General features: G+C 44.1%; 1 protein-coding gene and 1 long non-coding RNA gene across 5 annotated transcripts in view; one reads left to right on the top strand and one right to left on the bottom strand.

Annotated features, from left to right (window-relative positions):
• The window catches only part of BTNL9 (butyrophilin like 9), a 32,017-nt gene extending 18,245 nt beyond the window's left edge, over positions 1-13,772 (bottom strand). For all 4 annotated transcript variants that reach the window (XM_045890281.3, XM_045890283.3, XM_064595724.1 and 1 more), the window contains exons 1-4: positions 13,585-13,772; positions 9,654-9,788; positions 7,512-7,859; positions 5,462-5,743 (exon numbers count right to left, since the gene is read on the bottom strand). In XM_045890281.3, coding sequence (XP_045746237.1) covers positions 5,462-5,743; positions 7,512-7,859; positions 9,654-9,765 — 742 coding nt within the window. In that variant the 5' untranslated portion in view covers positions 9,766-9,788; positions 13,585-13,772. The remainder of the gene's footprint in view (positions 1-5,461; positions 5,744-7,511; positions 7,860-9,653; positions 9,789-13,584) is intronic.
• Positions 13,773-13,909: 137 nt separating this feature from the next.
• Positions 13,910-26,137, top strand: LOC123854873 (uncharacterized). Its single transcript, XR_006793419.3, has 3 exons — positions 13,910-14,178; positions 18,763-18,919; positions 26,031-26,137. It is a non-coding gene; the product is annotated as an uncharacterized LOC123854873 (long non-coding RNA).
• The last annotated feature ends 1,652 nt before the right edge of the window (positions 26,138-27,789 follow it).

The following is a 27,789-nucleotide window of genomic DNA, read 5'->3' as shown; positions in this document are numbered from 1 at the left end:
TGGTGTCTGCTGAAGATTATTATTTTTTAAAAGTGGTGGTTTTATCTCAGTGGTCTTTTTAAAAATATATTTTTCTCTTTTTTATTGTAGTAAAATATATAACATAAAATTTACCATCTTAACCATTTTTAAAGGTACAATTCAGTGGCATTAAGTTACGTTCACATTGTTGTGGATCATCATCACCACCCATATCCAGAACTCTTTTGGTCTTCCCAGACTGAAATTCTACCCACTGAACACTAACTTCCCATTTCCTGCTCCCCACCCACCTCAGCCTCCAGCAACTGGAAACTTCTATTCCACTTTGTACCTTTATGAATTTGACTACTCTAGGTACCTCCCTATAAGTGAATTTCAAACAATATTTGTCTTTTGGTGTCTGGCTAATTTCACTTAGCATTATGTGGTTCATTTTCCCTTTTTCAGTTTAATTTTTCTAGTAGTGCATTTTTATTGTCTTGTACCAAAATATTGGGCCACAAGGGATTGGTCCTTCACTACAGATGGTTTGCCAAGCTCTGACCTACAGGTTAAGAGCAAGAGCTCCGGGTTCAGTGCCTCCCTGACATGCCACCCTCGACCTTGTCCCTTTGTTCAAGCTTCTCCTGCCTCCTTCCTACTCCCCTAGTGGTCATATGCGGCCCCATTCCCAGTGCACGAACTTTGCACTTGCTGTCCCCTCTACCTGAATGTTCTCCTCACAGATATCCACGTGAACCACATCCTTTGAAAAGGATAAATGCAAATCAAAGAAGAAATAATTGGATTTGGAAAGAGACTCCCTCTTTTTCCCTTTTCTTAGAACATTTCCTCCATAAAACTAAAAAAAAAAAAAAAATCCTTTCTCTATCCCTTTGAGATATATGTAAATGTTTTCGAAAGCTAAACAAGCTCTTGCTAGCTTTACAACCCAGGAATGTTTTTCTTAAGGAGTTCAGAGACATTTCTTTGAAATGTAAACATCAAGGAGAGAGTGTCCCTATGTCCTATCTCATGGGGGTTTCAGGTGCCTGGCTCCAAGTTGTGACTATGTGCTTGTCATAGAGATTTAAGACGTTTTATTTTTCCTTGGATAACACAATTAGCTAACCCAAATGACCACCCCAATGACACAGTAAATTTTCAGTGAAGTATGTGTGGCACGTGGTGTTGTTGAGTCCTCTTACCCAATGACAAGTTATCATTTAGAAGGGTCAGATTTCTTTCTGTTATTATACAGTTGACCCTTGAACAACACAGATTTAAACTGTGTGGGTCCATATAGACGTATTTGTTTTTATATAATTCCAGTTAGTTAACATATAGTGTAATATCAGTCTCAGGTGTACAATATAGTGATTCAATTCTTCCATGCATCACCCAGATGCTACTCAATCCCCATCACCTCTTTAACCCATCTCCCGGATCGACCTCCCCTCTGGTAACCATCAGTTTGTTCTCTATAGTTAAAGAGATTGTTTCTTGGTTTCTCTCTCTCCCTCTCTCTTATTTTTTCCCTTTGCTCGTTTGTGTTGTTTCTTAAATTCCACATATGAGTGAAATCATATGGTATTTGTCTTTCTCGGACTTAGCATAATACTTTTGCTTACATTTGCCTAGCATAGTATCTCTAGCTCCACCCATGGTGTTGTAAATGGCAAGATTTCATTTTTTTATGGCTGATAATATTCCATTGTGTGTGTGTGTGTGTGTGTATATACCACTTCTTTATCCACTCATCAGTCAATGGATATTTGGGCTGCTTCCATACTCTGGCTATTGCAAATAACGCTGCTATAAACATCAGGGTGCTGGTACCCCTTCAAATTAGTGTTCTTATATTCTTTGGGTGAATACCTAGTAGAACACTTATAGATAATAAGGTATTTCTATTTTTAACTTTTTCAGGAACCTCCCTACTGTTTTCCAGAGTGGCTGCATCAGTTTGCATTCCCACCAACAGTGTAAGAGGGTTCCCCTTTCTCCACATCCTCGACAACAACAGTTGTTACAATTTTGTTTTGTTGATTTTAAGCCATTCTGACAGGTGGGAGGTGATATCTCATTGTAGTTTTGATTTGCATTTCTCTGATGATGAGTGATGTTGCGTATCTTTTCTATTTTGTTTGTAGTTTCCATATCATTTATTTTTGCTCTAGTCTTTAGTATTTCCTTCCTTCTGCTGGTTTTCGGCTTTGTTTGTTCTTTCTTTAGCTCCTTTAGGTGCAAGGTGAAATCTTTACCTTTGAGCTTTCTCTTTCTTCTTGGAGTAGGCCTGTCTTGCTATGTACTTCCCTCTTAGATCCACTTTCGCTGCATCCCAGAGGTTTTAGACTGTTGTGTTTTCATTTTCATTTGTTTCCATGTACTTTTTAAGTTCTTCTTTGATTTCCTGGTTGACCTATTCATTGTCTAGTAGCATGTTATTTGATCTCCATGTGTTTGTGTTCTTTCCAGATTTTGTCTTGTTGACGTCAAGTTTCATGGCATTGTGGTCAGAAAAGATACGTGGTGCGATTTCAATCTTCTTGAATTTGTTGAGGTTTTTTGTGTGCTAATATGTGATCTATTCTGGAGAATGTTGTGTGTACTTAAAAAGAATATGGATTCTTCTCTTTTAGGATGGAATGTTCTGAATACATCTGTTAAGTTCATCTGGTCCAGTGTGTCATTCAAAACCCTTATTTCTTGTTTGATTTTCTGTTGATTTTCTGTTTAGGTGATCTGTCCATTGATATAAGTGGGGTGTTAATGCCCCCTACTATTATTGTATCAAATGAGTTCTTTTATGTTTATTACTAACCATTCATCTATTTGTGTGCTCCTATGTTGGATACATAAATACATACAATGGTTATATCTTCTTGTTGGATAGACCCCTTTATTATTAAATAGTGTCCTTTGTCTCTTTTTACGGTCTTTGTTTTAAGGCCTACTTTTTCCAATGTAAATATCATTGCTCCAATTTTCTTTTGACATCCATTTGCATGATAGATGTTTCTCCATCCCCTCACTTTCAATGTGCAGGTGTCTTTAGGTCTAAAACGGATCTCTTGTAGGCAGCATAGAGATGGGTCTTGTTTTTTATCCATTCTGTCATCCTGTCTTTTGATTGGAACGTTTGATCCATTTACATTCAAAGTAATGTTTTCATTTCATTTTTTGTGCCCTCTGCTATGTTTTTCCTTATCTCTGTGTTAAGTGTCTCAGTCATGTCCTCCAGTCTTTTCTCAAGTCCAGTTAGTATCCTTATGGTCATTGCTTTAAATTCTCTAACATACACGATACTTATATCTGTTTCACTTAGATCTCTACCCTGGCCTTATCTCATTCTCTCGTTTATGATCAATTTCTCTGTCTCCTCATTTTATCTGCCTCTCTGTGTCTATTTCTGTGTGTTAAGAACATTTTCTGCTTTTGAAAGTAGTGACTTTACGAAGAGTAGGTCCTGGAGTGCCTGTTTACCAGGAACAGGCACTTCAGCAAATCATCCTATGTTTTTTACTTACGTCTTGCTGTTGTGTCTGAGTCACTTTTCTTTTCAGTGCAGTTGTCTACCCTCACTCTCTTCCTGTGGTGGCTGTATTCGCTCTCTGGGATGTTAGTGGGACACGGGCCTGCTCGCTCTGAGGGGGTGTGCCCACTGGGGAACTTGGGAGTGTGGGGGTGGGATTAGCAATATTTAATTGGGCCACTAGTCCCATGCCAGATCTCCTAAAGCTCTGTGGTGGCCGGGGGCTCTTGCCAGGCCGGTGGGGGCACAAGGCTGGTCTCAGTGCTCGATGCTGACATGCGGCCAGGCCGGGCATGTGAGGGTGGCTGGTGGTGCGTGGCTGGGCATCGCACTGTGGCTGGGCGGGGTGTGCTGGTACAGCCTCGCACCTGTTGTCTGGGCAGCGTGCATGTGCAGCTTTAACAAAATTTGCCCTGAACTCTGGGTGGAGACTCTGAGTGTCTGCAGCCCCACCTCCCGTAGGTGGCTCCATGTTTATGCTGGGGTCGGGGGAGGAAAATGGCAGCTGCCCGCTCCCTTATTTTTAGAGAAGTCCCCCAACACTCTCTGAAATCAGGATGCACAGATCTGACTCCCGTTTACCCCCGCTCTGTATAAATTGCCTTTTTTATATTGCCTCTCTGTGCAGGCTGCTGTCTCTCTAAAGGCAGTGACCCAGCGGTCACTCACCCTCCCAGCTCACCCAGTGCTGACTCAGCTGACTTTTAAAGCTCCAGGCTCCAAATCCCACTTTTTTTTACAAACTCACAGAATGCACCCTGTGTAGTTTTCAATGACAAACGTTATGGGAAATAGTCTTCCCTGGGTGAACTCCCTGGTGTGAGGGCCCATTTTTCTGCCTTCTCTGTGCACACAGCCTCCCTCTGCCTTTTTGACCTTCCTAACCTTTCAGCTGCAGCTTCTTCTCTATATTGAGTTGTAGAGTTTGTTCTGCCAATCTTCGGATTGCTCTCTGGTTTATTGACTTGGATGTGGATGATATCTAGTTGTGAATGTGAGACAGGATGAGCTCAGGGTCCTCCTACTCCACCATTTTCCCAAGATCCTCTCCTCCTTATGGTTTTTTTTGTTTTTAATAACATTTTCTTTTCTCTAGTTTACCTGATTGTAGGAATACAGCATATAATACATACATAAAATCTGTGTTAAGTTTCTATTTCTGTTAGTACTCAACAGTATATTATTAGTAGTTAAGTTTTTGGGAGTCAAAAGTTATACGTGGATTTTCAAATGCTCAGGGCAGAGGGGGGTCAGCACCCTTAACCCCCTGAATTGTTCAAGGGCCAACTGTAATATAACTATTGATTTGTACCAATGTGAAGAATGACCCATAGGTTAGGTTTATCCTCAAGACTTAAAATAGTCACGAACATCAGATCCTTCAGTTTGTGCCTCATGATAAGACTTTGGTCCTAGATGATGGCCTCATCCTTCAACTCATTGCCTAACTATCTTCCTTCCTAACCTACCACTTTTAAATCCACATGCACCCCCCACCACACGTTAGCACCCTTCCCTGCTTTGTTTTTCTGTACAGCACCTTACATCTTCTAATCATACAATATAATTGACTCTTTTGTTTGTGTTTCCCCCACAGGAATGTCAACCCGAGGGCAAGGGTTTGGGGCACATTACTTATAAATATCGTTTGAGGGATGAAACTAGGAACACATGGGCTCTCATGATGACCTCTAATGAGTAGTTTCTGGGTTTTAGGGCAGAGCCTTTGGTGTATAACACTGATTCCCTGGGGTCTCCCCAGCATACTGTTTGGGTGAGTGGTAAGCTGTTGTACTCTCAGTAGGTTCCTGATATCCAAGGTGCTGACTTTTCAGGTGTCTAGGTCAGTCCGCCCCAGAGACAACCAGGCCCCAGTACCACTATGCCCTTTTAGATGGCCTTTGGAACAATGCACATGAAGGACATGGTGGGCAAGAAGATGAGGGTTAGTCAGCATCTACTAACCTGCTATCTGGATGGTGAACTCTTTCTTCTGGAGCAGGAGGGAGTTCTGGATGGAGCAAGACACATTGCTGTGGGAACCCCCTTGGACAACCACGGATGTTTCCAGATTGAACAGGCCCCGGGCATCCTGGACAATGGCTTCCATCTCTGGAGGCAGGCACTGTCCTTTATGATCTTTCCACTGAGCCTGGGGCTTGGGGTACCAGCCACTGGAGCTGCACCTCAGCTGAACGCCTCCCTTCTTGAAGCTCTCAAGGGAGATGTGAGGGTCTGAGCCCAGCCCTGGGAGAGGCAGGAAGAGTGGGAAAGATCAGGCTCCCTCGCAGAAGTTGTGCATGAAGTTCATGCCACCATGCAATGTCTGCAGTCATTATAAGGTATCACAAACCGTGACTGCTCTTAACCCACATGTGGGCTCACAACCCCCAACTGTGGGCTATAAATGACAGTCTAAATTGGTGGTGGCAGGTGGGACATGGGGACAGTAGAACCCATGAGGGACATTTGGAAATATTGTGGGGGGCCATTTGGCCAGAAGGGCTACTGGCATTTAGTCATATTATGCAAGAGATAGTCCCCCGAAGTAAAGAAAAACCCCACCCCACATTTCCATAGATTGTCCTCTGTCTCTCTTGAATCCCACCAGAGGTCAGAGTGTGTCACACGCACTCCTTCATGTCTCCATCCTGTGGAGCTAACGTCCTATTTTGAATATGCAAAACACTGATATGTTTAAAGAGCAATACTGTAAAAAATGTACATCAGGAAAGTCCCAGACCTTTCTCCATCCTTTCCATCCACTGCTCCCTCCTCTCCCTTAGGCAACCAATTTCATTAGCTCATTAGTTCCTAGTGCATCCTTCCTGTGCTTCTTTCATGCAACGTTTCTTTTTTCTTACACCAAAGTTTACATACTGTAGAACCTCTTTGCACCTTGCTTTTTTCTCTTACCAACATCCTAGAAATCACTCCACATCAGTTCCTAGAGCACCTCCGCATTTTTTCAGGTGCATAGTGTGGATCACTCCTTTGTGTGATGGGCCATATTCAACACCTTTGCTTAGATATTTAGATATTCCACTGTTGTACAATTACAAATGATGCTACAAACATTAAACTTATATAGATGCCCTTTTCATATTGGAGCTGTGGGAGGCTTATATTCAGGGTAAACTAGAGGTGGAGTTGCAGTTCAAAAGGTAGACATATAGGCAGTCCTGTTAGCTATTGCCAAATTCCCATGCACTGGAGCTTTGCTTTGCTTTCCATCACCAGGGTACAAAGCAGAAGGCCTGCTTCCCCACAGCTCCACCATGGGTGTATGATCAAACTGCTGAGTTTTGGGCGCCTGGGTGGCTCAGTTGGTTAAGCGACTGCTTTCGGCTCAGGTCATGATCCTAGAGTCCCTGGATCGAGTCCCGCATCGGGCTCCCTGCTCGGCAGCGAGCTTGCTTCTTCCTCTGACCCTCCCCCCTCTCATGTGCTCTCTCTCTCTCATTCTCTCTGTCTCAAATAAATAAATAAAATCTTTAAAAAAAAAACCTGCTGAGTTTTTGCCAATCTCAGAGGTAAAAAAAGTTGCATCTCAGTGTAACTTTAATTTGCCTTTCTTTCGTGATGGGTAAGGGTGATCATCTTTTTCCTTTTTTTTTTTTTTAAAGATTTTATTTATTTATTTGAGAGAGAGAGAATGAGAGACAGAGAGCACGAGAAGGAAGAGGGCAGAGGGAGAAGCAGACTCCCCGCCGAGCAGGGAGCCTGACGTGGGACTTGATCCCGGGACTCCAGGATCATGACCTGAGCTGAAGGCAGTCGCTTAACCAACTGAGCCACCAGGCACCCAGGGTGATCATCTTTTTGTATGTTTAAGGGCCATTTGTATATCTTTTTTGTGAACTTTTATTTTGTTCATTTTGTAACGAATCTTCCTTTTTGATGGTTTTTTAAAATTAGGTATGTTTCCCCCTTTCTGCATTTCCCTGTCTGCTCGTGAGCAAAGCGGCTCTGTCCAGACGGACCCCTCACTCTGTCTCTTGGGCCGGGCACGTACCTGCTACCTCCAGCTCCCAGACCGCTTCCCTGGAGAAGTTGCTGGAGAGGAAACGGCACCCATATAGGCCCTCGTCGTCAGGAATGATGCCGCGGAGCTGCAAGTTCACGCTGCCATCCACGATATAATCCTTGATGAGTTTGGTCCTGTTCCGGAACTGCGCCATTTGCCGGCTCTGGAGCTCTCGCCCCCCCTCATACAGGTGCACCACATCGGAGGTCTGACTCCGGAACCAGCGGATCTCCATGTCCTCGGCATCCAGGTACGGCAACAGGTGGCACGAGAACTCCACCTCTTCTCCCACGAGTGCCAGGATGGGCTCCCCAGGGCCCACCACCCTGACCTCCTCTAGGACGAGAAGCCAGAATGACAGCCGAAATCAGCTCTCATCCAGGGTGAGCTTTTATCCCATTCCTTTGCAGCTCAGGAAGCTACATACAGTAAACCATCCAAATGACAAAAAGACACTGGGCAAGACAGTTGGCTTGGCTTCTTGAACAAGTCATTGTCATGAAGACGCCAGGTTAAAACATACACAAAGGATATTACAACCAGATACAGTCAGTGTGTGGTGCTGGACTAGGAATTGGTTTGAACCAACCAGCTGCAAATGTTGTTTTGGGGACAGTTACGTAAATATGGCCAAGACATTAAACGAAAGGGAATCCTTGACCAAAAAAAAAGCAAGTTTCAAAACAACACGTACACTATTCTCTTATTTGATTACAAAATGACATGTTTGCATAAAAACATGTGCAGAAAAGAAAGGTCCAAAATGAGATATACCAAATGGTTGATGGTGGTAATTTCTGCATGATGGGAATAGATATATTCTTGTTTCTTCCTTGCCTGATTTTCTAATTTTTTATAATGCACATGTACAGTTTATGTTAATAACAAAGGGTATTAATGTAATCTATGGGTCTCCTTGCTTCATGGGTTTTTCTATCTAAAGGCCAAATCTTGTCTTCAAGATTTTTATTTATTAGAATTTTTTTTTATTTGATCATCCTCTTAAATGGTGCCTCCACGTGGCTCCTCTACTCCCTGTTTTCTGCAAGTCCCGTGGGAGTTGCTATTCCTGTTGCAGTCCCTTTGCATGTGCTGTGTCCTGCCACTCAGGATGTTGCCCTCACTCTTCTGACTTCACCTTTTCTTTCTTTCTTTCTTTTTTTAAATTTTTTTTATTTATTTGAGAGAGCCCGCGCGTAAGAGCAGCAGCTGGGAGGGGCAGAGGGAGAGGGAGAAGCAGACCCCCCACCCCGCCACACCCCTGCTGAGCAGAGAGCCCAACGTGGGACTTGATCCCAGGACTCTGGGATCACCACCCGAGCCGAAGGCAGACGTTCAACCAACTGAGCCACCAGGTGCCCCCTGGCTTTGCCTTTTCTTGTACCTCCTTTTCTTCCTTTCAAGCTCAGCTAAAACCCATTCCCAAAGCTCCCCCTTCATGGATCCCTCCCATCCTTCACTTAGTTCATAGAACATGGCAGTGGTTTTTTTTGTTCACTCTATTTGAGACATCTTGTTGCCCACTGGGTATAACCCCAACACCCTCCCTTCCAGCTTCCCTTTCCAGGATATCTCAAGTTGTCTCTTCCCCCCACTTCATGCCTGGCCCTCTTCCTGGGAGCATGGCCTGCCTCAGTTTACCCTCCACCTGTCATCTTCCTGGAAATTATGTCTCCTTCAGGGGTCTACTCAAACAGTACCTCCTCTCTAGGGTTCTTCTTGGCTTTCTGGAAGACAAATTTCTCTCTTAGCTGTGCTCACAGATCTTTGGATATATTTCTCTTACAGCCATACAGCTGAACAGCTTTTATGTCACGTCTGTCCCCCTCCCTTGACCTTCTTGAGGACCTGGGATGAGCCTGGTCATTTTGGTATCCCTGGTTTCCAGCTCAGGGAATCAGAGAATTGCATTTGCATAATTAGTTTATACTTGCTTTTGGCTGCTTCTTTCATGAGAGATGTTGAGCCTGAGGTCCTTCCTGCCCTTCAGAAGCTACAGCTTCTATGTGGGAGGGCAGCACCTGACATGGCCTGGCAGGCTGTAGATCTCAGGCCTGGGAGCACCAGGTAGGAGGGTGGGCAGAAGCTGAGGTGCTCATGACCTGGCTGGGCTGCAGGTTTGACAACTACCTGAATTCAGCTCTCCGGGCTGGAGGAGAAGAAGGAGATGGGTGAGGAAGAAGACACTGCTGGGCAGAGGAACTCGCTGGGAGAAGTCCGGGAAGCCTGGGAAATCCACCATTTCTCCTCAGCTGTGGGGGCCACCTGGAGAGGAACAAAGAGATGCTGGAATGGATGCAGGAGAGCTAGAACGCAGCCCAGCAGGCCTGATGTCTCTTGCTGCTTCATTTTTTTTTTTTTATAATAGTTCTTACCACTCCCAGTGCCTGGGTTCTTTTAAACCATAGCTGGATGTGAGTGCTGCTTCTGATTTTACCAGGTGTCACCGCTGACCTTGCTCAGACTCATGGAGCTGCAAGGGGACAAGGCCAAAGAGTCCCAGAGGAAGCAGCTTCTTGGCTTCGCATTGTTTAGAGCCAGGAATAGAGCCACCCATTGTGTGGGGATTCAGCCAAGATTAAATGACTTTCCCCGAACAAACGGAAATCTATAAGGACTCAGAGATATTGTCGTTCTCCCTGCCCCACTTCCCTTTGGCCTGGAACATGAGGTCCACAAACAGAGGAACAAACACAGAGTTCTGATCTTTCAGAAGTGGGATGCATGACTGGCAGCAGCCGGCCAGCTCCCACCGCAGCTGAGACACGTTGTTCCAGGCCTGAAACCTCAGGCGGGGCCTTCAAGAGGTCAACTGGTGACTGTCCCTATCGCTGCAAGACTGTGTCTCCCAGGCCACATTAACAGAGTTGTCCCATCTAGCCACATCCCCCATTAGTGGTCCACCCTACTCAGCCCTGGCCCAGGCAAGGGCTGTCCCCTTTCAGTCCTGAGACCCCCTTGGGACCTGTGGTGACATCTCACAGTCTGATAGCCAGTGAACATGGGCAACCCATACATCTTGGGGTACATTCAAGCCTCTCCACATTTCTCCTCTGTTTAGTGGTGGGACTTTAGGCAGATTCTATAACTGACTGACCCTCGATTTCTTTGCCTGAACGATGGAAGAAACCAGTGCCAACTCGGGGGATCATTAAGTCTTCCATGGGAGGGCTAAGTGCTCTTTAGTATATAAAAGCCCGAGCCACCTGCCCCCGCCTCCACCTGCCAAACGTCTTGCTCTCCATCTTTTAGAGCCTGCACGCTCTCCTTTCACCCCATCATAGGAAGGCAGATTTCTTCAGCCCCCAGGCTCCCCTTCTCCCCTCTTCTGCCACCCCACCCCTTTGCTTCATTCTCCTTCTCCTGAAAACATGTTCTTGATGTCCTGTGGCTGCCAGGCTCTACCCACACACCAAACGCATCATGCGGGTGTAGACGAAAGACTTTAGAAGTTGCTGGGCCATGTAGCAGAGGAATGGTCAGAGGAGGCATGCAGGTGAGTTAACAGTGTGTGGGGGGGGAAATCCCTGAGCTAGAAGAACCCGGCCAATGGGAATACAAGGACCCGGCCAGTGGGAAGGAGTGGGCAATGGCCCGTGAAGCCAGTGGGCCAGGGCTGGGGCCCTCCCCTCCTGGAGCTCACATGCAGGTAGGCAGGCAGAGGAGCAAGTTGGAATAGCTCCATTAATGCTCCAAAAGGGACCCCTCAGCAGGAGAAGGTCAGAGGACCCCCTGGAGGGAGCTCGGCCACTTTCATGGCCAAAGCTACTGGAATTACTAGTCACACAATAGTCAGCTTAAACACAGGCTCTGGGCCAAGGTCGAGGCTCTGGCCAGACAGTCCAGCCTCTTGCCCTATTGGCTGATGACAGGAAACTGGCAGCAAAGGAGCTCCAGAGCAGGGAGTCCACCCTGGACGCCCTCTCCCTGTTTGCTTTTGCTTTTTCTCTCCCTCTCCCTGTTTCCTTCTCTTCTCTTTTGTGTCTCAGTATTTTCTTCTGGACTCTGAGGATAGAGCCCCATGAAGGCAAAAGCCATGACTGTGCATCAGCACCAGCTGGGACCTTCCAAAACCAGAGGGGCTCGGGGGGTACTTCTGGGTCCATTTAGATCAGTCAGATTTTGAGGAATTAGTCAAGACCTGTGTGGGTGGTGACTCGGGTTCTCCTACCGCACAGTGACAGAGCATTAGACGGGCTCACAGCTGGGGGCCCCACTTTCCCTGAGCTGGGAGGCTGCCGCCTCCTGGAGGGCAGTCCGTGTGTTCCAGACCCTGGAATTACTAGTGGGACCGCAGTTTTGTAGTGCGAAACACCCATGTGAATCCCGTCACTGAGGCTGCAGGGGAAGGAGGTCGTAAACATCCAAACACACACAGGCATGCATGTGCTTATGCTCACAGTAATAAAAACTGATACGACTTGAGCACTTACTATCTATCAAGCACTTACATATACCAGAAGTATTTATTATTATCATTATCACTGATAGGTCTGAATCACAGACCACAGGAAACTGAGGCACAGGGAGGCTAGGCAACTTGCCCACATGAACAGTTAGGAGGTGGTGGAGTGGGGTCTCTCCTAAGCTCTGCACCAGTGTGGATAGAGATTCCTCACCAGCTTTGTCCTGTGTCAGGGCTGGAGCACCCTCTGTTTTCCTCTCTCCCAGAGCGTGACTCCAGTTAGGGACCACCTGACCCCAGACCGCAGCACTCACCCTGACAGCATCTCCCATGCTCTGAAGAAGCAGACTGAGTCCCCAGGTCTCAGCCACAAGACCAAGCAAGCAAGCACGAGCAACCAACCCACAAATGAATAAAAATCCCAAACTCCAGCTGCTGATAAAACAACTCAAAACTGGAGTCTTCCTCAGACCTTACCAACAGCATCTTCTTGGACCGGAGGTACATGCCCTGTGGTCCCTTTGCTCCCAATGCACAGGCATTGAAAAGCCTTTAACTTGGAGGGAGACTGACGATTTCCTGAAGGGACTTCAGAGGGGCTGAACGCCCCTTTATGCCCTAAAAGGCCCCCCTCCTGCCCATCTACTGCCTGAAGTCCGCCCTTTCTGACCTCACTCTCCAGCTTAAAGGCTCCGATCCTCACTGGAGTGCAAGTACCTGTGAGGGGAAACATTTTCAGATCTCAGCTATTCACACCACAGCGTAAATGGATTGCAGACTATTTCTCGTGAGGAGGTTTTACTGGGAACAGGGTCTGGACACATTGGAGACTAGGAGAAGGTGGAGGACCCAGGGAGGAGATGGACAGCCAGAAAGAGGGTTTCAGGCTGGAGCTAGTCTTTGCAGGTGGGGCACATTCCCTATACTCTCCTGGGAGCCTCTGGGATGTCCCCTGAAGACACACAGAAGAGTAAGGGTCGCACACACGGATGATGAAGAAAAGCCTCCACCCTCCACCCAGGGCAAGCCTGTTTCTTTGCATTCTCTCCCTGGCCTCACTCCAACCCCATCCCAATCTTCTCTTTCTGCATCTCCGATTCCTGAACAACACCTGATGTTCTCTTAATTTGCAGCCCCTCAGCTCTTGAGTGTCTCTATAAAGATTATTTTTTGCTTTTGCCACTTCTGTGAGCTTGGGCTGTGTAACAGCAGTGTGTTGTCCTTTTCCCATTCCTGCATCCTAAGCTGTACACCTTGAGAGGTAGAGCACTCTCCTACCCTCTCCCCCTCCAGTATCTGCTGCAGTGTTTTGCCCTCCACAAGCTATCAAGTAATGCTCACTGGTTTACTCTGGTTTGATTTCAATTGGCCCACAAGATGATTTCCACCCCAGTCTCCAAGGTGGATGAACCGCCCCGAGAAGAGACCTCAGGGAGGTTGGAGAGGGAATGGGGTAGGTCAGAATCCTACCTCCTCAGGTGAAACTACCTGAATGAATATCTCCCCTTAGCCATACTTGAAACAACCCATTCTGCAGCCAGGTTCGGCCTATAAGGTGATGCCAACCCATCTTGTCCTCTCTCCAAAGCCATCATTTTCTGCTTCCCATTTCTGAAAATTGGAGGTTTATACAAGTGTTGAGAATGAGCCACGTACCTGGCAGGTAGCAGCAGGGGGTCTGAAGTGGCAGATGATTCCTGGTGAGCTCAACTCCCTGCAAAAGGCATGACTGTAGTAAAATGTCTTGGTCCCAGATACTAAGGTCCCCTGGACATGAGCTGGCAGCTGAGTTCAGGGGGCCAGTTCATCTGTGACAGAATTATCTACTCACCTTCTACCTTAAGACACATTGCGTGCTCTGCCCTTTGCTATAAAAACCAAGATAGACGGAACAAAACGAGGAAGTCTCTGTCACATCCTGTCTCTGTTAGAAAAATCATGAATTGAATTTCCATGGACAATATCCCCCTAAGGTATTAGAAGGAGGGGAAAGGTAGCTGGAAGCTTTGCAGAGACTGAATTGCAGAGACTCGGAGCAGGGAGAAAATGCTCCAGTTGGCTGCCTGGGATCTTTGGGGCCTCCGGGAGACAGGATGGCCATCCCCAGCTGGCCCCTCTCTCCTCAGTGTCACGGTGAAGGATGCAGAGACTAGGCTGGACTATGTACAAAGGGCTGGTGCTCAACTGTTACCAGCTATGCCCTTCTCTGCATGGCAAGGGAAGTAAAGAAGATAGCCTGGGAGCATTGCCGTAAGTAAAGCCTGCAAGAGCTATTCACATACCACTTGGAAGTAGGGTGGGGCAATGTACTGGGATTTCTCTGTGGAGCTCAACAAAGAGGAAGTAAGCATTACCTCACACCACCCCATTGCCATGGCCATGGTGCAGGGACCTGGCTGAGCCCCACACTGACATCTTTCCTAGGGGACAGGTCAGAGCTGGGCACAGTGTAGCTCATTCACATGCAGGACACCCTCAGGGACTCCCAGAATTGCCTGATTTTGGGGGATGGGCTTGTGCAGGAGCTAGGGCTTAGAGTAAGTAGGTGGAGGAGAGGACAGTGAGCTGAAGGTGACGCTCCATGTTCAGGCAGGCTGGTGCATGCATCACAGGATTATGCATGCATAAAGATATCCTAGGATGGCAAAGGGGCTGTGTGGGGAGCTCAGGTGGTGGGTGATGCAGGTACCTGGAGATGGAGAAACAGAGGAGAGCTTGGGAACATATTAGGCATAAAATGAACACTGAACAAGATAAGGAGCAGGAGCAGGAAAATGATGAGGGCGAGGGGAACAGATATTCTGAGTGGAAGGAGGTGGTTAGCATGTGTAGGGTAGGAAGAGGTTATGGGCTTGTCTTGATAGTTTATGAAACTCACCAGTGGAAGGGAAAGCTGGACAAATGTATGCTACGTGAAATAAGTCAGACAGAGAAAGACAAATACCATATGATTTCATTCATGTGGAATTTAAGAAACAAAACAAGCAAAGGGGAAAAATGAGAAAGAGAGAGTCAAAGCAAGAAACAGACCCTTAACTATAGAGCACAAACTGATGGTTACCAGAGGGGACGTGGGTGGGGGGTTGGATTATATGGGGATTAAGGAGGGCACTTGTGATGAGCACAGGATGATATATGGAACTGTTGAATCACTATATTCTACACCTGCAACTGATATTATACTGTATATTAAAGAACTGGAATTAAAATAAAAACTTAAAGTAAAAAAAAAAATAGATGGGATCAAATTGCAAAGGACTTTTCACGTCACACAGTTGTTCTATGGACATCCAGGAGCCATTTGGAAGTTGAAAGAACCTGAAGTGATTCAGTCCGGAGAAGAAAAATGGTGACCATACTGATGGACTATTTGGAAACATTTATCTTGACCTTTTCATTGTCCTTCCCCTGGGGTCCACCACATTGCCTGGGGAGAAGAGAGACTGTCACATGAGAAATGCCAAAGCCACAGGTGACATCCACGTCTGTGGCTCTGGACACAGTCCTGCTGGGATGTGGGAGGGAGACCCCACCTGCTACTCTGCCTACACAGCGTCTCTGGCAGCGACAGGACCCTGTGCGCCATCCCACCAACTGCATATGGCTCCCTCCATTTCAGAGTCCTCGGGAAACACACAAAGGCCTGTATCCAAAAAGAGAATGACCCCTGGACTCCTGGGGGGCTGTCAGTGGGAAGGGAAGGCCTTCCACCTGCCCTCGGACAGTGGAGAACCCACCCTGCTCAAGCCTCTCCATTGAGTCATTTAGACCAATTCTCCTTGGTGTCCACCAGCCCTCCCCAGGGGGTTTTCTGAGGGGACTTGGGGGCGGGGGAGTGAGAGAACTCCCTCTGCAGCACAAGGGTCATCCTCAAACACAGCATGGGGCACCAGAGGACATGGAGCGAAGAGTCATGCTGAACTCAAAAGTGGATGAGCTAATCCTTCTCTGCCCAGGAAAGTGCAAAAAAAAAAAAAAGGCAGTAAGAGGGGCTTAGGATGAACTTGTGAATGCAGAGGCAGGCTTGGGAAGGTTGGGGAGCCGTGTCCTCTCCTGAGTTGGAAAAAACCTGTTTTCCCTCCTCGTCAGGGTCCAGGCGGACTGTGTGTCACCTCTGTCTCCACCTCTCCTCTCGGTCCTCATCCTAACTTTCCCAGCCTTCTCTCTTGTTACCCCCACCCCTGATCCTCCCCAGTCAGCACCTGCAGCCACCATCTCTTTCATACGGCATTCTACCCACTTCTTCTCTCTGCCAATCCATACTCTTTCCCCAAGATCCTGCTCAAAAGTCCTTCTTCCGGTGTCTTCATGGGTGAACTCCACCTTTCTCGGTGTACAAACCTCTTCTTTCTTACTCTTCAAGTTGCCCCTAGAGTCTGAATGTGTGTAAACGTGTCACACTTGGCAAATGTCTTTATGTGCCTGTGTTTTCAACTACAGTTCTGGCTCCTGGAATTGAGGGATCAAGTCTCCCTGGCCCTTGGCATATTCTCATACACCAGCAAATTACCCCTTACAAAGGACGCTAGTCAGTTGCATGGACTGGCATACAAAAGAAGAGACAGTTATCAACAGAGATGGATTTTGCTCTGTACTCCTTAGGGGCAGAAAGAATGGATTTGAACATTGTTTCATGTGTCTGTTAACCATTTGTATGTCTTCTTTGGAGAAGTGTCTGTTCATGTCTTCTGCCTATGCTAAGTGAAATAAGTCAACAGAGAAAGACAATTATCATATGGTTTCACTCATATGTGGAACGTAAGGAATAGCTCGGAGGACCATAGGGGAAGGAAGGGAAGACTGAATGGGAAGAAGTCAGAGAGGGAGACAAACCATGAGAGACTCTGGACTCTGGGAAACAAACTGAGGGTTACAGAGGGAAGGGGGGTGGGGGGATGGGGTAACAGGGTGATGGGTATTGAGGAGGGCATGTGTTGTGATGAGCACTGGGTGTTATACGCAGCTAATGAATCACTGAACACTACATCAAAAACTAATGATGTCCTATATGGTGGCCAACTGAACATAAAAAAAAAAAAATCCTTTCTGGAGTTCCAAAAAGGGAAGAACGGATTTTCTAACTTCTCATCACCCGCTCCCCCACCCCACTCAGCCCAAAGCATGGCCCCCCTGATCCTCCCTCATTACATAACTTCCTATGTTGTTCTCCAAAAAGCTCAGGCTGAAAGTCCTGTGCCTGCCAGCCAGCACACCCTCACCGTTGTACTTTTGTCCCACAAACGGAGAAGCACACACACGCACTGAGAGTGGGAGAAGTGCACCGTTCCCTGAGCTGCAGGCTCGCGTGTTTAGCTGGGTCCCAGGGGAGGGGGTGTTGCGGAGCATGGAGGACTGCCCAACCAGCCAGGTCTCCAAGGGCGATGGGCATTTCTGGGACGACTTGGAGAGGGCTGCCCAAAAGCGTCGGCACTGGGCACTCCCGGCTCAGAAGACTTGCCCTGCAGTAAAGAGTTAACCAACACCTTCTCATAATATGCAGAACGAGAACTGGAAGTAAATAGCCACCCGCTGAATGCAGGCCCCGTGAGAACCGTGAGAACCGTGTGCCCACGAGCCCTTTCCCTCTGGAGGAGGGAAGCGCATGAACTCTGCTTAGTGTACCTTGATTGTGCTTTTCCACAGAGCCAGCTCAAACTTACAGTTGGACAGAGATTGAACTATATAAAGAGATTGTAATTAAAAAAAGAAGAAGAAGATTGGGCTGTTGTTCTCAAAGATGGTGCTTCCCACCCATGGGCACCAAGCCTGTGCTTCCTACCCCAGCCCCGAGTGGGGGCCGCTGTGTCATCGACATTAATGCTGACCCATTCCTGTGTTCCTAGAATAAATTCTATGTAGTCAGGGTGCGGTATTTTTACAAAATTCTCCTCTGTATTCTAATATTTAATATCAGCTTCTTCTGTATTCATTAGTGAGGTAGGCTATAATTTCCCTTCATCTCTCTCTCTCACCAGCCCCACCCCCAGCGTTATTCTCATTCAGTTTGGAATAAAGATTGTGTGGCGGGGGCTTCTGGTGGGCTCAGTTGGTAGAGCCCCTGAGTTGGAGCCCTGTGTTGGGCGTGGAGACTACTTAAAAAATAAAATCTTAAAAAAAAAAAAGATTGTGCAGCTAATTAGAACTAAGGAAACTTTCCATCTTCTCTGCTAAGAACTTTTTTTATGTGCCACAGAACTGTTGTTTTGCTAGAATTAACTCAGAACCATCTGGACAAGAGCTTTGGGGACAATAGATGCATAACTATTGTAAAAATATGTACTGATGGTATTTGTTCAGTACACGAATAGACCAGAATAAACAAATCAATTTGGGTCATTTATATTTTCCTGGAAAATTACTAATTTCACCTGTATTTTCATATTTATTGGTTTAAACTCTGTGTGATAATCTCATGATGTTTAAACCTCTGTATCTGTTGTTTCTGATATTAATGTGTTCCTTCTTTTTTCTCTCCGACTTCTTTCATTCCTTTGAAGTCTTGCTAAAAAGTTTATTTTACTGATGTTTTGAAAGAAAATGCTATTGTTTTCACTGAGCCTATCTTCCTATTTCTTTGATAGCTGTTTTTGTCTTTTAGATTTTTTTCTTGTTTTACTTTGGGAGGGATCGTTTTATTATCCTTTTTCTGACAGTTTGATTGACATGCCTGTGACCTCATTTATTTTGTAACTCTTCCTTTCTACTAGATGCATGTAAGACTAGTCATTATTCTCTGTGTATTCCCTAGTCCACATCCCATATATAGTTTATTCATAGTTGTTTATTTTTGAGTAGTCTGTAATTTTAGTTTTGTTTTCTTCTTTTCTTTTGCAGATTTTATTTATTTGAAAGAGAGAGAGAGAAGAGGAAGGGAGAGGGAAAGTAGACTCCCTGCTGAGTGGGAAGCCCGATGCAGGGCTCCATCCCAGAACCCTGAGATCATGACCTGAGCTGAAATTAAAAAGTCCGCTTCACCGACTGAGCCACCCAGGTGCCCCTGTTTTCCTGTTTAATGCAAGAATTATTTAGAAGAATACTTTTGATTGCCCACCCCTTTGTTTATAAACTTTCTCTGTGATCTTGTTTTAGATATTACTCTAAATAAGTTACCATATACAATGTATGTAGAACAGTGTCAGGCATATAATTAATAAGTGTTTGCTATTTTCATCATTATTTTTTATATTAACATACAACGTGTTATTTGTTTCAGAGTATGATCTATTATAAGAAACATAAGATTTTTTTCTGCCACAAGATAGTCTCCATCATTTATTTATTTATTTATTTATTTATTTATTTATTTATTTATTTATTTATTTATTTATTTATTTTTGCTTATTTGAGAGAGACACAGCGAGAGAGGGAACACAAGCAGGGGGAGTGGGAGAGGGAGAAGCAGGCTTCCTGGGAAGCACAGATGTGGGGAGCAATACAAATTGTGTCCTCCTAGCAAACAAAAGTCAAGGGGCTCGATCCCAGGACCCTGGGATCATGACCTGAGCCGAAGGCAGACGCTTAATGACTGAGCCACCCAGGTGCCCCAAAGTCTCCATCTTTTAATAGGAGAACTTAAGTTGTCATATTTATTATGGTTATTGATTTCCTTGGACTTACTCTCCTCTTATTTTATGTTCCTATGAAACATGCTTTCTTCTTGTGTATTTTCTTTCCTGACTAGGTGGGTCATAGAGTTCTTTCTTCCTGACCCCTCCAGTGGTTTGAAAGTTCTATAACCTATCTTTATCTATAATTACCCTTAAAAATTTATACATTTATATACATTTTTTCTCGATGTCTAGAAGTGCTGGTCACTTCTGAATGAGACAAAATATTGAGCTTGCCTTTATCTCTCTTGCCTTCCTTTCTGCTCTTCCTCCCAGGTTTGGTTGAAACCATCTGAAAATTTTGTTTCGGATGCTCTTACATACAATTGTCTTTCCATTTTAGGAACTATTTTCTAGGATTACATTAAAAATCACAGGTGCATTAGCAGCAGTCATAAGAACAATCACCACTTTGGGAAATTTTGTTGCTTCTCTCTCTTTCTTGAGTTACATATCTCGTCTGTCTTTCCTCGGGTTTATATTCCTTGAAAAATCCTCTAGTATTTTATTTCAATAAATTTCTTTTGGAAATATGATTTCTCTGATTCTCTTCATTTCTGAAGATTTTCTTTTACTTTCTTAATTGGAAGATGATTGTTTAAAAAGGTAGGTGTGACCATGGGAGGAAAGAGGATCATAACAGAGTCAAGTGGGAAGAGGAGTGGGAAGGTGCAGGATGGGATAAAAGAGATGATCCTGATCCCTCAGAGCAGAGAGTCAACCGACAGGAAGTTGTGATGTAAAAACACACAGTGTAGACATGTGAGAGGTAAGTGAAACGGAGTCACTTATGTCAAGGTGTTCTTAAAGAGAGCCAAGAGGCCACTAGAGGTCACTAAGGATCTGGGCTTTCTGCACATTCTCACCAGATGAAACCATAAAATTTGAACTGGGCTAAACTGCAAATATTCCAAGGACTCTGCCCAAACACCTGCAACTTGCTACAATAAGAGACTTGCTTAGTGAGTGATAGCCTTAGCAACCAATTATATTCAGCCAAGCTTAGTTTTCTGCTGCCAACACCAACCAAAAGTCTTTGGAAACAACCCATAGAAACATTTCATTTTGTCTTTTGAAAACCCTTGACTTTTGTTTGCTAGGAGGACACAATTTGTATTGCTCCCCACATCTGTGCTTCCCAAATTGTAATTCTAAGACCTCAAATAAATGCTTTTGTTTTATTTCAGCTCTTCCTTTTTTCTCATTCAACCAACCTAAGGAAGTAACTACAGAAAAATCAAAATCAAAAGCCACAGAGCTCTCCCTCTGGGCAAAAAGATTGGGAGGAATAGAGGAAAGGAGAGAAAGAGGTTAGGGGACTGTTGCTTTTTATTACAGTGCTTTTGTCCAATTTCACTCTTCAAACACGAGCCTGCATTACTTTCATTAGAATAAGTCTTCTTAAATACAAAGAAAAATACAAAGGAGCTTCTTAGTTCCATCCAGATCTGGGCTGTGAGGTCAGATTTTATATGTGAGTGACTTAGCTAATGGCCCCAGCTGCATAACTTTGAAGGCTTTGTCTTCACTCCTGATTTGCTGAATGGGAATCTATTAGTGAGTCTGACTCCTGATCCAGTGCTCTGAAAAATAGGTCTGTTGAAGCCAGTAAGGGCAGATTTTTGGACTCTTAAGATTCTGAGTATATTCTAGAAGCTGAATTAGAATCCCAGGCAAACAGAGGCTGGGTTAGAGTCCCAGACTTCCCTGTTCATAAGACAGAAAGCCTGTATTAAAGGCAAGCTTCTTTGTTTGCTAGATACCATTAAGAATATGGCAGCTTTTCAGTCAACTGAAATCCCTCCTTTCCAAGCCCTTACTAACTATATGCTGCATCACTATGGTGTTCATTCTGTTTGCTTCCTTTCCTGTAGGCATTACATTACTGTGGGTAATTTGCCATTTCAAGGGCTTCTTTGGGAAACTTAATATCTCCCCAAACCATCTCATCTAAGATGTATCCCTTCCCGTCACCTTCATGCCCCCATCCTTTTACCACCTCCAATCTTCCCTTCAGCTCCCTTAGATCTTTTGATAAGGCACCCTTCATACCCCTACCTCCTGCATTCTTCTGCTCACCCCTGTGAGCCCCTTCCCATTCTAGCCCCTCAACTCCTTGTAGTCACTCAAACTCCGTGCTCCCCCATCAGGGGTCTCAAGGACCCAGGGACCCCAAAAGCAACCACTTGACATTGAAAAAAAAAAAACTAATTGGAGGCAGACTGGCTATTTTACCCACTCATATGGGCTTTGGAGATACCCAAATGTCCAATGTCTTCTCAGTCCTCAGCCCAGATTTAGCCCACAGCTTCTGTAAGATTAGATATTGGGACAAAGGCAATCTTAAAAGTCGCCTCCCACAAATACAGTGAAGAGTTTTAGCTCCCATATTGAGCCTGTAACCATAACTTCTTCCATCTGGCAGAAACACAATTCTGATAAAAATATAAAGAAGGGCAGAGAGAGGATCAAGGCTTATACACACTAGTGAGTTTTGTATTCTGTGTTTATGCCCGACTCCTGGTTAAATTTTTAGAATGAAAACCATAAAATCTCTACTTGTGTCTGTCTGTATGTATAGTATGTGTATGTGATATTTTCCCACCTCCAGATGGTGTTACCAAATTAATTTATAAAATCCCTTAAGGAAACTCTATTCTAATTGGTTTAGATAAAAATAAGTGCTTATATAAATTAAATGTTCCTAAAATTCCTGAGAATACAGAAATATTTTTCAAATTAACTTGATTTGAGTAAATCTTTGATAAATAAGATTGTTTTGATATTGTAGGTTTCATTAAAAAACAGCCATGTCTTCCTAACTGTTAGTATTAAATAAAATACGGGCATACATTCTTATTCTACTTGAACTTACTAATCAAATAAGTGAATATTATATTTGTTAGATGTGTAAGACTATAAAAATTATAAATTTGATCTTAATCAAATCAAGTCATTCTTTTTTTTTTAAGATTTTATTTACTTATTTTAGATAGAGACAATGAGAAAGAGAGAGAGAGAGAGCATGAGAGGGGGAGGGTCAGAGGGAGAAGCAGACTCCCCGCTGAGCAGGGAGCCCAATGCGGGACTCGATCCTGAGATTCCAGGATCATGACCTGAGCTGCTCATGACTGAGCCGAAGGCAGTCGCCCAACCAACTGAGTCACCCAGGCACCCAATCAAATAAAGTAATTCTAACAAACTTTATTTCAATAATAATTGTTTTATATGTCTGCTTAAAAGAAGTTTCCAAAATCTTTTTTTATTATTATTGAAATATAATTGACAAACCATGTTATATTAGTTTCAGGTGTACAACACAGTGACTCAACAATTCTAGACACTGCACTTAGCATAATAACTTCTAGGTCTATCCATGTTGTCACAAGTGGCAAGATTGCATTCTTTTTTTATGGCTGAGTAATATTCCTGTGTGTGTGTGTGTGTGTGTGTGTGTGTGAGAGAGAGAGAGAGAGACATCTTCTTTATTCATCTATTGATGGACATTTAGGTTGCTGCCATATCTTGGCTGTTGTAAATAATGCTGTGATGAACATAGGGGTACATATATCTTTTTGAATTAGTGTTTTCATTGTCTTTGGGTAAATACCCAGTGGTGGAATTATTGAATCATATATAGTTCTATTTTTAATTTTGGGAGGAACTTCTATACTGTTTTCCACAGTAGCTGCACCAATTTATATTCCCACCAACGGTGCACAAGGGTTCCCTCTCCTCCACATCCTCACCAACACTTGCTATTTCTTGTCTAGCCATTCTGACTCATGTAAGGTAATATTACATTGTGATTATGATTTATATTTCCCTGATTATGTGATGTTGAGCATCTTTTCATGTGCTGTTGACCATCTGTACCTCTTCTTTGGAAAAATGTCTATTCAGGTCTTCTGCCCATTTTATAATCAGGTTATTTGTCTGTTTGTTTTTTGGTGTGGAGTTGGGTAAGCTCTTTATTTGTTTTGGGTATCACCCCTCATCAGATATATGCCTTGCAAATATTTTCTTCCATTCAGTAGGTTACTTTTGTGTTTTGCTGATGGTTTCCTTCACTGTACAAAAGCTTTTTATTTTGATGTAGTCCCAATAGGCTGTTTTTGCATATGTTTCCCTTGCTTGAAGAGACAGATCTAGAAAAGTATTGCTAAGGTTGATGTCCAAGAAATTACTGCTTATGTTTTCTTTTAGGAGTTTTATGGTTTCAGGTCTCATATTTAGGTCTTTAATCCGTTTTTGAGTTTATTTTTGTGAATCATGTAAGAAAGTGACCCAGTTTTTTAAAATAGAAAAGAGAGTGGTTTTATCCTTTTGTATATAGCTGTCCAGTTTTCCCAACACACAAAGGAAAAGATGCTCAACATCATTCCTCATCAGGGAGATGCAAATCAAAACTTGAAGAGACTGTTGTATATTCTTACCTCCTTTATTGTAGATTAATTGGCCATATAAGCATGGATTTACTTTTGGGATCTCATTCTGTTCTATTGGTCTATACATCTATTTTATGCCAGTACCATAATGTTTTGATTGCTATAGCTTTGTCATATATCTTGAAATCTGGGATTGTGATCATCTCTAGTTTTGTTCTTCTTTCTCAAGATTTCTCAGGCTATGTCTCAATAAACATGTGGGCACTGAAATTTAAAATACAATACCACTTACAACTGCTCAAGAAAAGAGAAACACCGTGCTATAAATCTCCTCAAACACGTATAGAACTTATCTTCTATATACAATGCACATAACTGAATTGTTATTGGCACTCTTGAAGTACCAATATTACAATGATGGAGAACATTTTGGTGTTTGCCAGTTGTCAGGGATGAGAGGGTCAGGGAAGGGGGTGGTTGTAGCTAGAAAAGGGCAACAGGAGGAATCCCTGTGCTTTGTATCAATGTTAACAAGCCAGTTATGATACTACGGCTCTGCAAGATGTTACCATTGGGTTGACATTGCTGTATTATTTTTTACAACTACATGTGAATCCCCAAATATCTCAAAATAAAAAGATTGTTTAATACAAATTTTAAAAATACATACACATGTAAACACTCATGTTCCCACCTTTAGTTCTGTCATCACCTTGAGGGTCTTGAGAAAGCCTGGGAATCGCAGCAACATGCTGTTTCAGAAACTAGTCTCAGTGCACTTCACGGATACGGGACGGGAGCCTTGACCTTAGCTGCGAGTTTATTCTCACGCTTTTTTCACGATGTTGTGATGGATTGCACTTGGGGTATGAAAGAAAGAAAGGAGTTCATGTTTGGTACCTGAGCTGGTGTAGATTGAAGAATGTTGTTGTTGTGAGGTAGGGAGACTGCAGGGACTCCATTTTTAGAAAGGCTCCCTCTCTGCTGTTTCTATAATAGACCCTATTTACTCATGTTCTGTATTTCACCTTGCATCTGAATTAAACCAAAGAAGCTATGTTCCTACTCCAAAGGGAAAGCAAGAAAGTTAAATCATTCTGAGTTCATCCTAGGCCCCCAAACACCTGATAACATCTGAGAACTGGATCCCAAACATGTTCCCGGACACTAGCTTTGAACAAACCTCAGCTGACAACGACATCAATACCCACTACCTTCTATGATTTATAAAATAACACCTGTTTTTTACCTGTCATTTGCCCTTGATCAGAACCTACCCTGGACTCCTGAATGAACATGTACCTTGGACCTCTTTCCAATATAAACTCCTAGCCCCAAGCAACAGAGACTTACTCTCCTTTCCTTTCCAAGTCTCCCAAACAGTCCACCTGATATACTCTATCATTTACGCTATTTAATAAACTCTGCTTTCACTTCCTCCTGGTTTGAGTTTGACGTCTCTCCTGAGCAAACCCAAGGACCCTCTTGCTGGTCCTGTGTGTCCCCCTCTGGGTCCTACGTCAATTGTTCTAAGGTCCTTGCACCAGGGGCACAGGACTCTGCTCTGGGGACCCCTGTGGCCCCTCAAACCATCCACCATCTCTCGGTCTCTCCTGCTGCAGAGATGTGGCCCCATCTGCCAGCCGGAACCCTGAGCCTGATAAAGGAAATTTTCAAGTTTTAATATTTGTAGTCCCTGCGCCTGGTCTCCCAAGGAAGCTCACACTTTTACGAAGGTCAGAATGTCTTCATCAAACTTCAAAGTATGGGCTCTCTTTCTGCCCTGAGCACACATTGTGCATCTGCTTCGTTAGCCAATGACCTAAAAGAAACATTTCAAACTAAAGATAAGAGTAAAAATCTCCCTATGTTCTGTTCCCATATCTCCAAAGCCTGCAACCTCGCACTGACTAAAAGCAAAAGATAAAGTTTATATTTTTCTGAAATGTCTTTCATCATGATGATTTGTAACTCTTGATGTAACAAAAAACCATATATAACCCAGGATTAAACATTCCCTCTCTGGAGCACTCTCTTCTTTGTGTATCCGAGCAGCTGTCCTCACTTGCACTTGTGATCACATAAAACTCTCTTCCTTTCTTTTCAGAAATTCTGAAAGGTTTGTTCCTTTTGCATCGACAAGAGCACCCCTTGCTGTGGATTTGAAAAAGACTATGAGAGCAGAGACCCAGAGGCCTACCCTGGAGGGTGAAGGTGCAGAGTCTGTCTGTGTATCCACCAAATACTTTCACTTCTGTCTTCCTCTTTCCAAAATGTGATTGAGGCTTTTCTCATTTAACACACCCTCTGAAGCTCTTGAACTTGGGAAAGGCCTTCGCCTTCATGCTTCCCTGCTCAGAGTTGAACTGTGTGCAGGCTCCCTTAGCTGAAGAGCAGGGATTGCTGTGACAAGGTTCCTTCCCCTAACCACGCCTTCCCTGAGCTACTTTTTAACTTTTAATTTGGATTGTTTGGATATATAGAAAGGAAAATATAATGAATCCCGATATTCCTATCCATCACTAGCTTCAAAAATCACCAATTCCAAGGGTGCTTGGGGGGCTCAGTCAGTTAAGCGTCTGCCTTCGGCTCAGGTCATGATCCTGGAGTCCTGGGATTGAGCCCCGCATTGACTCTCCCTGCTTGTGCTCTCTCTCTTTCCCTTTCAAATGAATAAATAAATAATATATATATATATATCACCAATTCCTGGTCATCTCCTGTCATCTAAATGCTCGTCTAACCCCTCAACCCTCCACATAATTTTGAAGCAAATTTCAGACATTATTTCACCCATAAATATTTCAGTGTATATCTCTAAAAGTATCACTTTCTAGGGGCACCTGGGTGGCTCAGTCGTTAAGCATCTGCCTTCGGCTCAGGTCATGATCCCAGGGTCCTGGGATCCAGCCCCGCATCGGGCTCCCTGCTCCGCGGGAAGCCTGCTTCTCCCTCTCCCACTCCCCCTGCTTGTGTTCCCTCTCGCTTGTGTCTCTCTGTCAAATAAATAAATAAATAAAATCTTAAAAAAAAAAAAGTATCACCTTTTAGAGATATTACATGATAGTAGCCATAACTTATCTTTAAAAAAGTAACAATACCTATTTTCTATCATCAAATATCCAGTTATTATTCTCATTTCCCCCACTTTCTGCCACAGACAATATATAGGGATATTTGGTCTGTATGTTCAATTGGCATGCAAATAAATTCCAAATTTATAATAAATTATAATTAGTTGCTACATCTCCTAAGTATCTTGTAATCTGTTAGTTCTCTCTCCTTTTATTTTTCCTTGCAATTTTTTGTGAAAGAAAATGAAATTTTTCTGGTAGTCTGGATGTTGCCGTAGGTCACTGGCTTGATCACTTTTAACATGTTTCTCTGTCCCTGTATTTCCTGAAAATTGGTAACTGGATCTAGAGGCTTGATAAGATTCAGGGTTTTTCTGTTTGGTTGGTTGTTTTTTGTTGTTTTATCTTGTCTTTTTGTTTTTGTTTGCCCTACATCCATCCATTTTTTAGCAGTGGCAAGGACATCCTGTTAGCTAGGATGCAGTGGGGGGTTACTCAGGTCAGAAGGCTATCTGCACAGGGGACGAGGGAGAAGGGACAGAAACAGAGAAAGAATGTCTCTGTTTTGCAGAACAAGCAGCTCCCACCAAGGAGACATGTGGCCAGGAGTTCTAACGGATACACCCTTGCATGAGCCAGTTTGGAGCTGAGGACCTGTGCAGAAACCCTTTTAGCTCATAATACTAAGATCTCCGATGCGCAGGGTTTTCTGCTATTTATTGAACATCGTGTATGCACTAGCATGTTGACATGCTAGGTTTGCAGAGGTGAACCAAAGTGCCTAACTAACAA

The sequence above is a fragment of the Mirounga angustirostris genome, unplaced genomic scaffold (assembly GCF_029215605.1).
Source record: "Mirounga angustirostris isolate CCGP_5_RB_7025 unplaced genomic scaffold, mMirAng1.0.hap1 SCAF_7, whole genome shotgun sequence".
NCBI lineage: Eukaryota > Metazoa > Chordata > Mammalia > Carnivora > Phocidae > Mirounga > Mirounga angustirostris.
The sequence above is the reverse complement of the archived record's forward strand: the minus strand, read 5'-3'. Positions and strand labels throughout refer to the sequence as shown.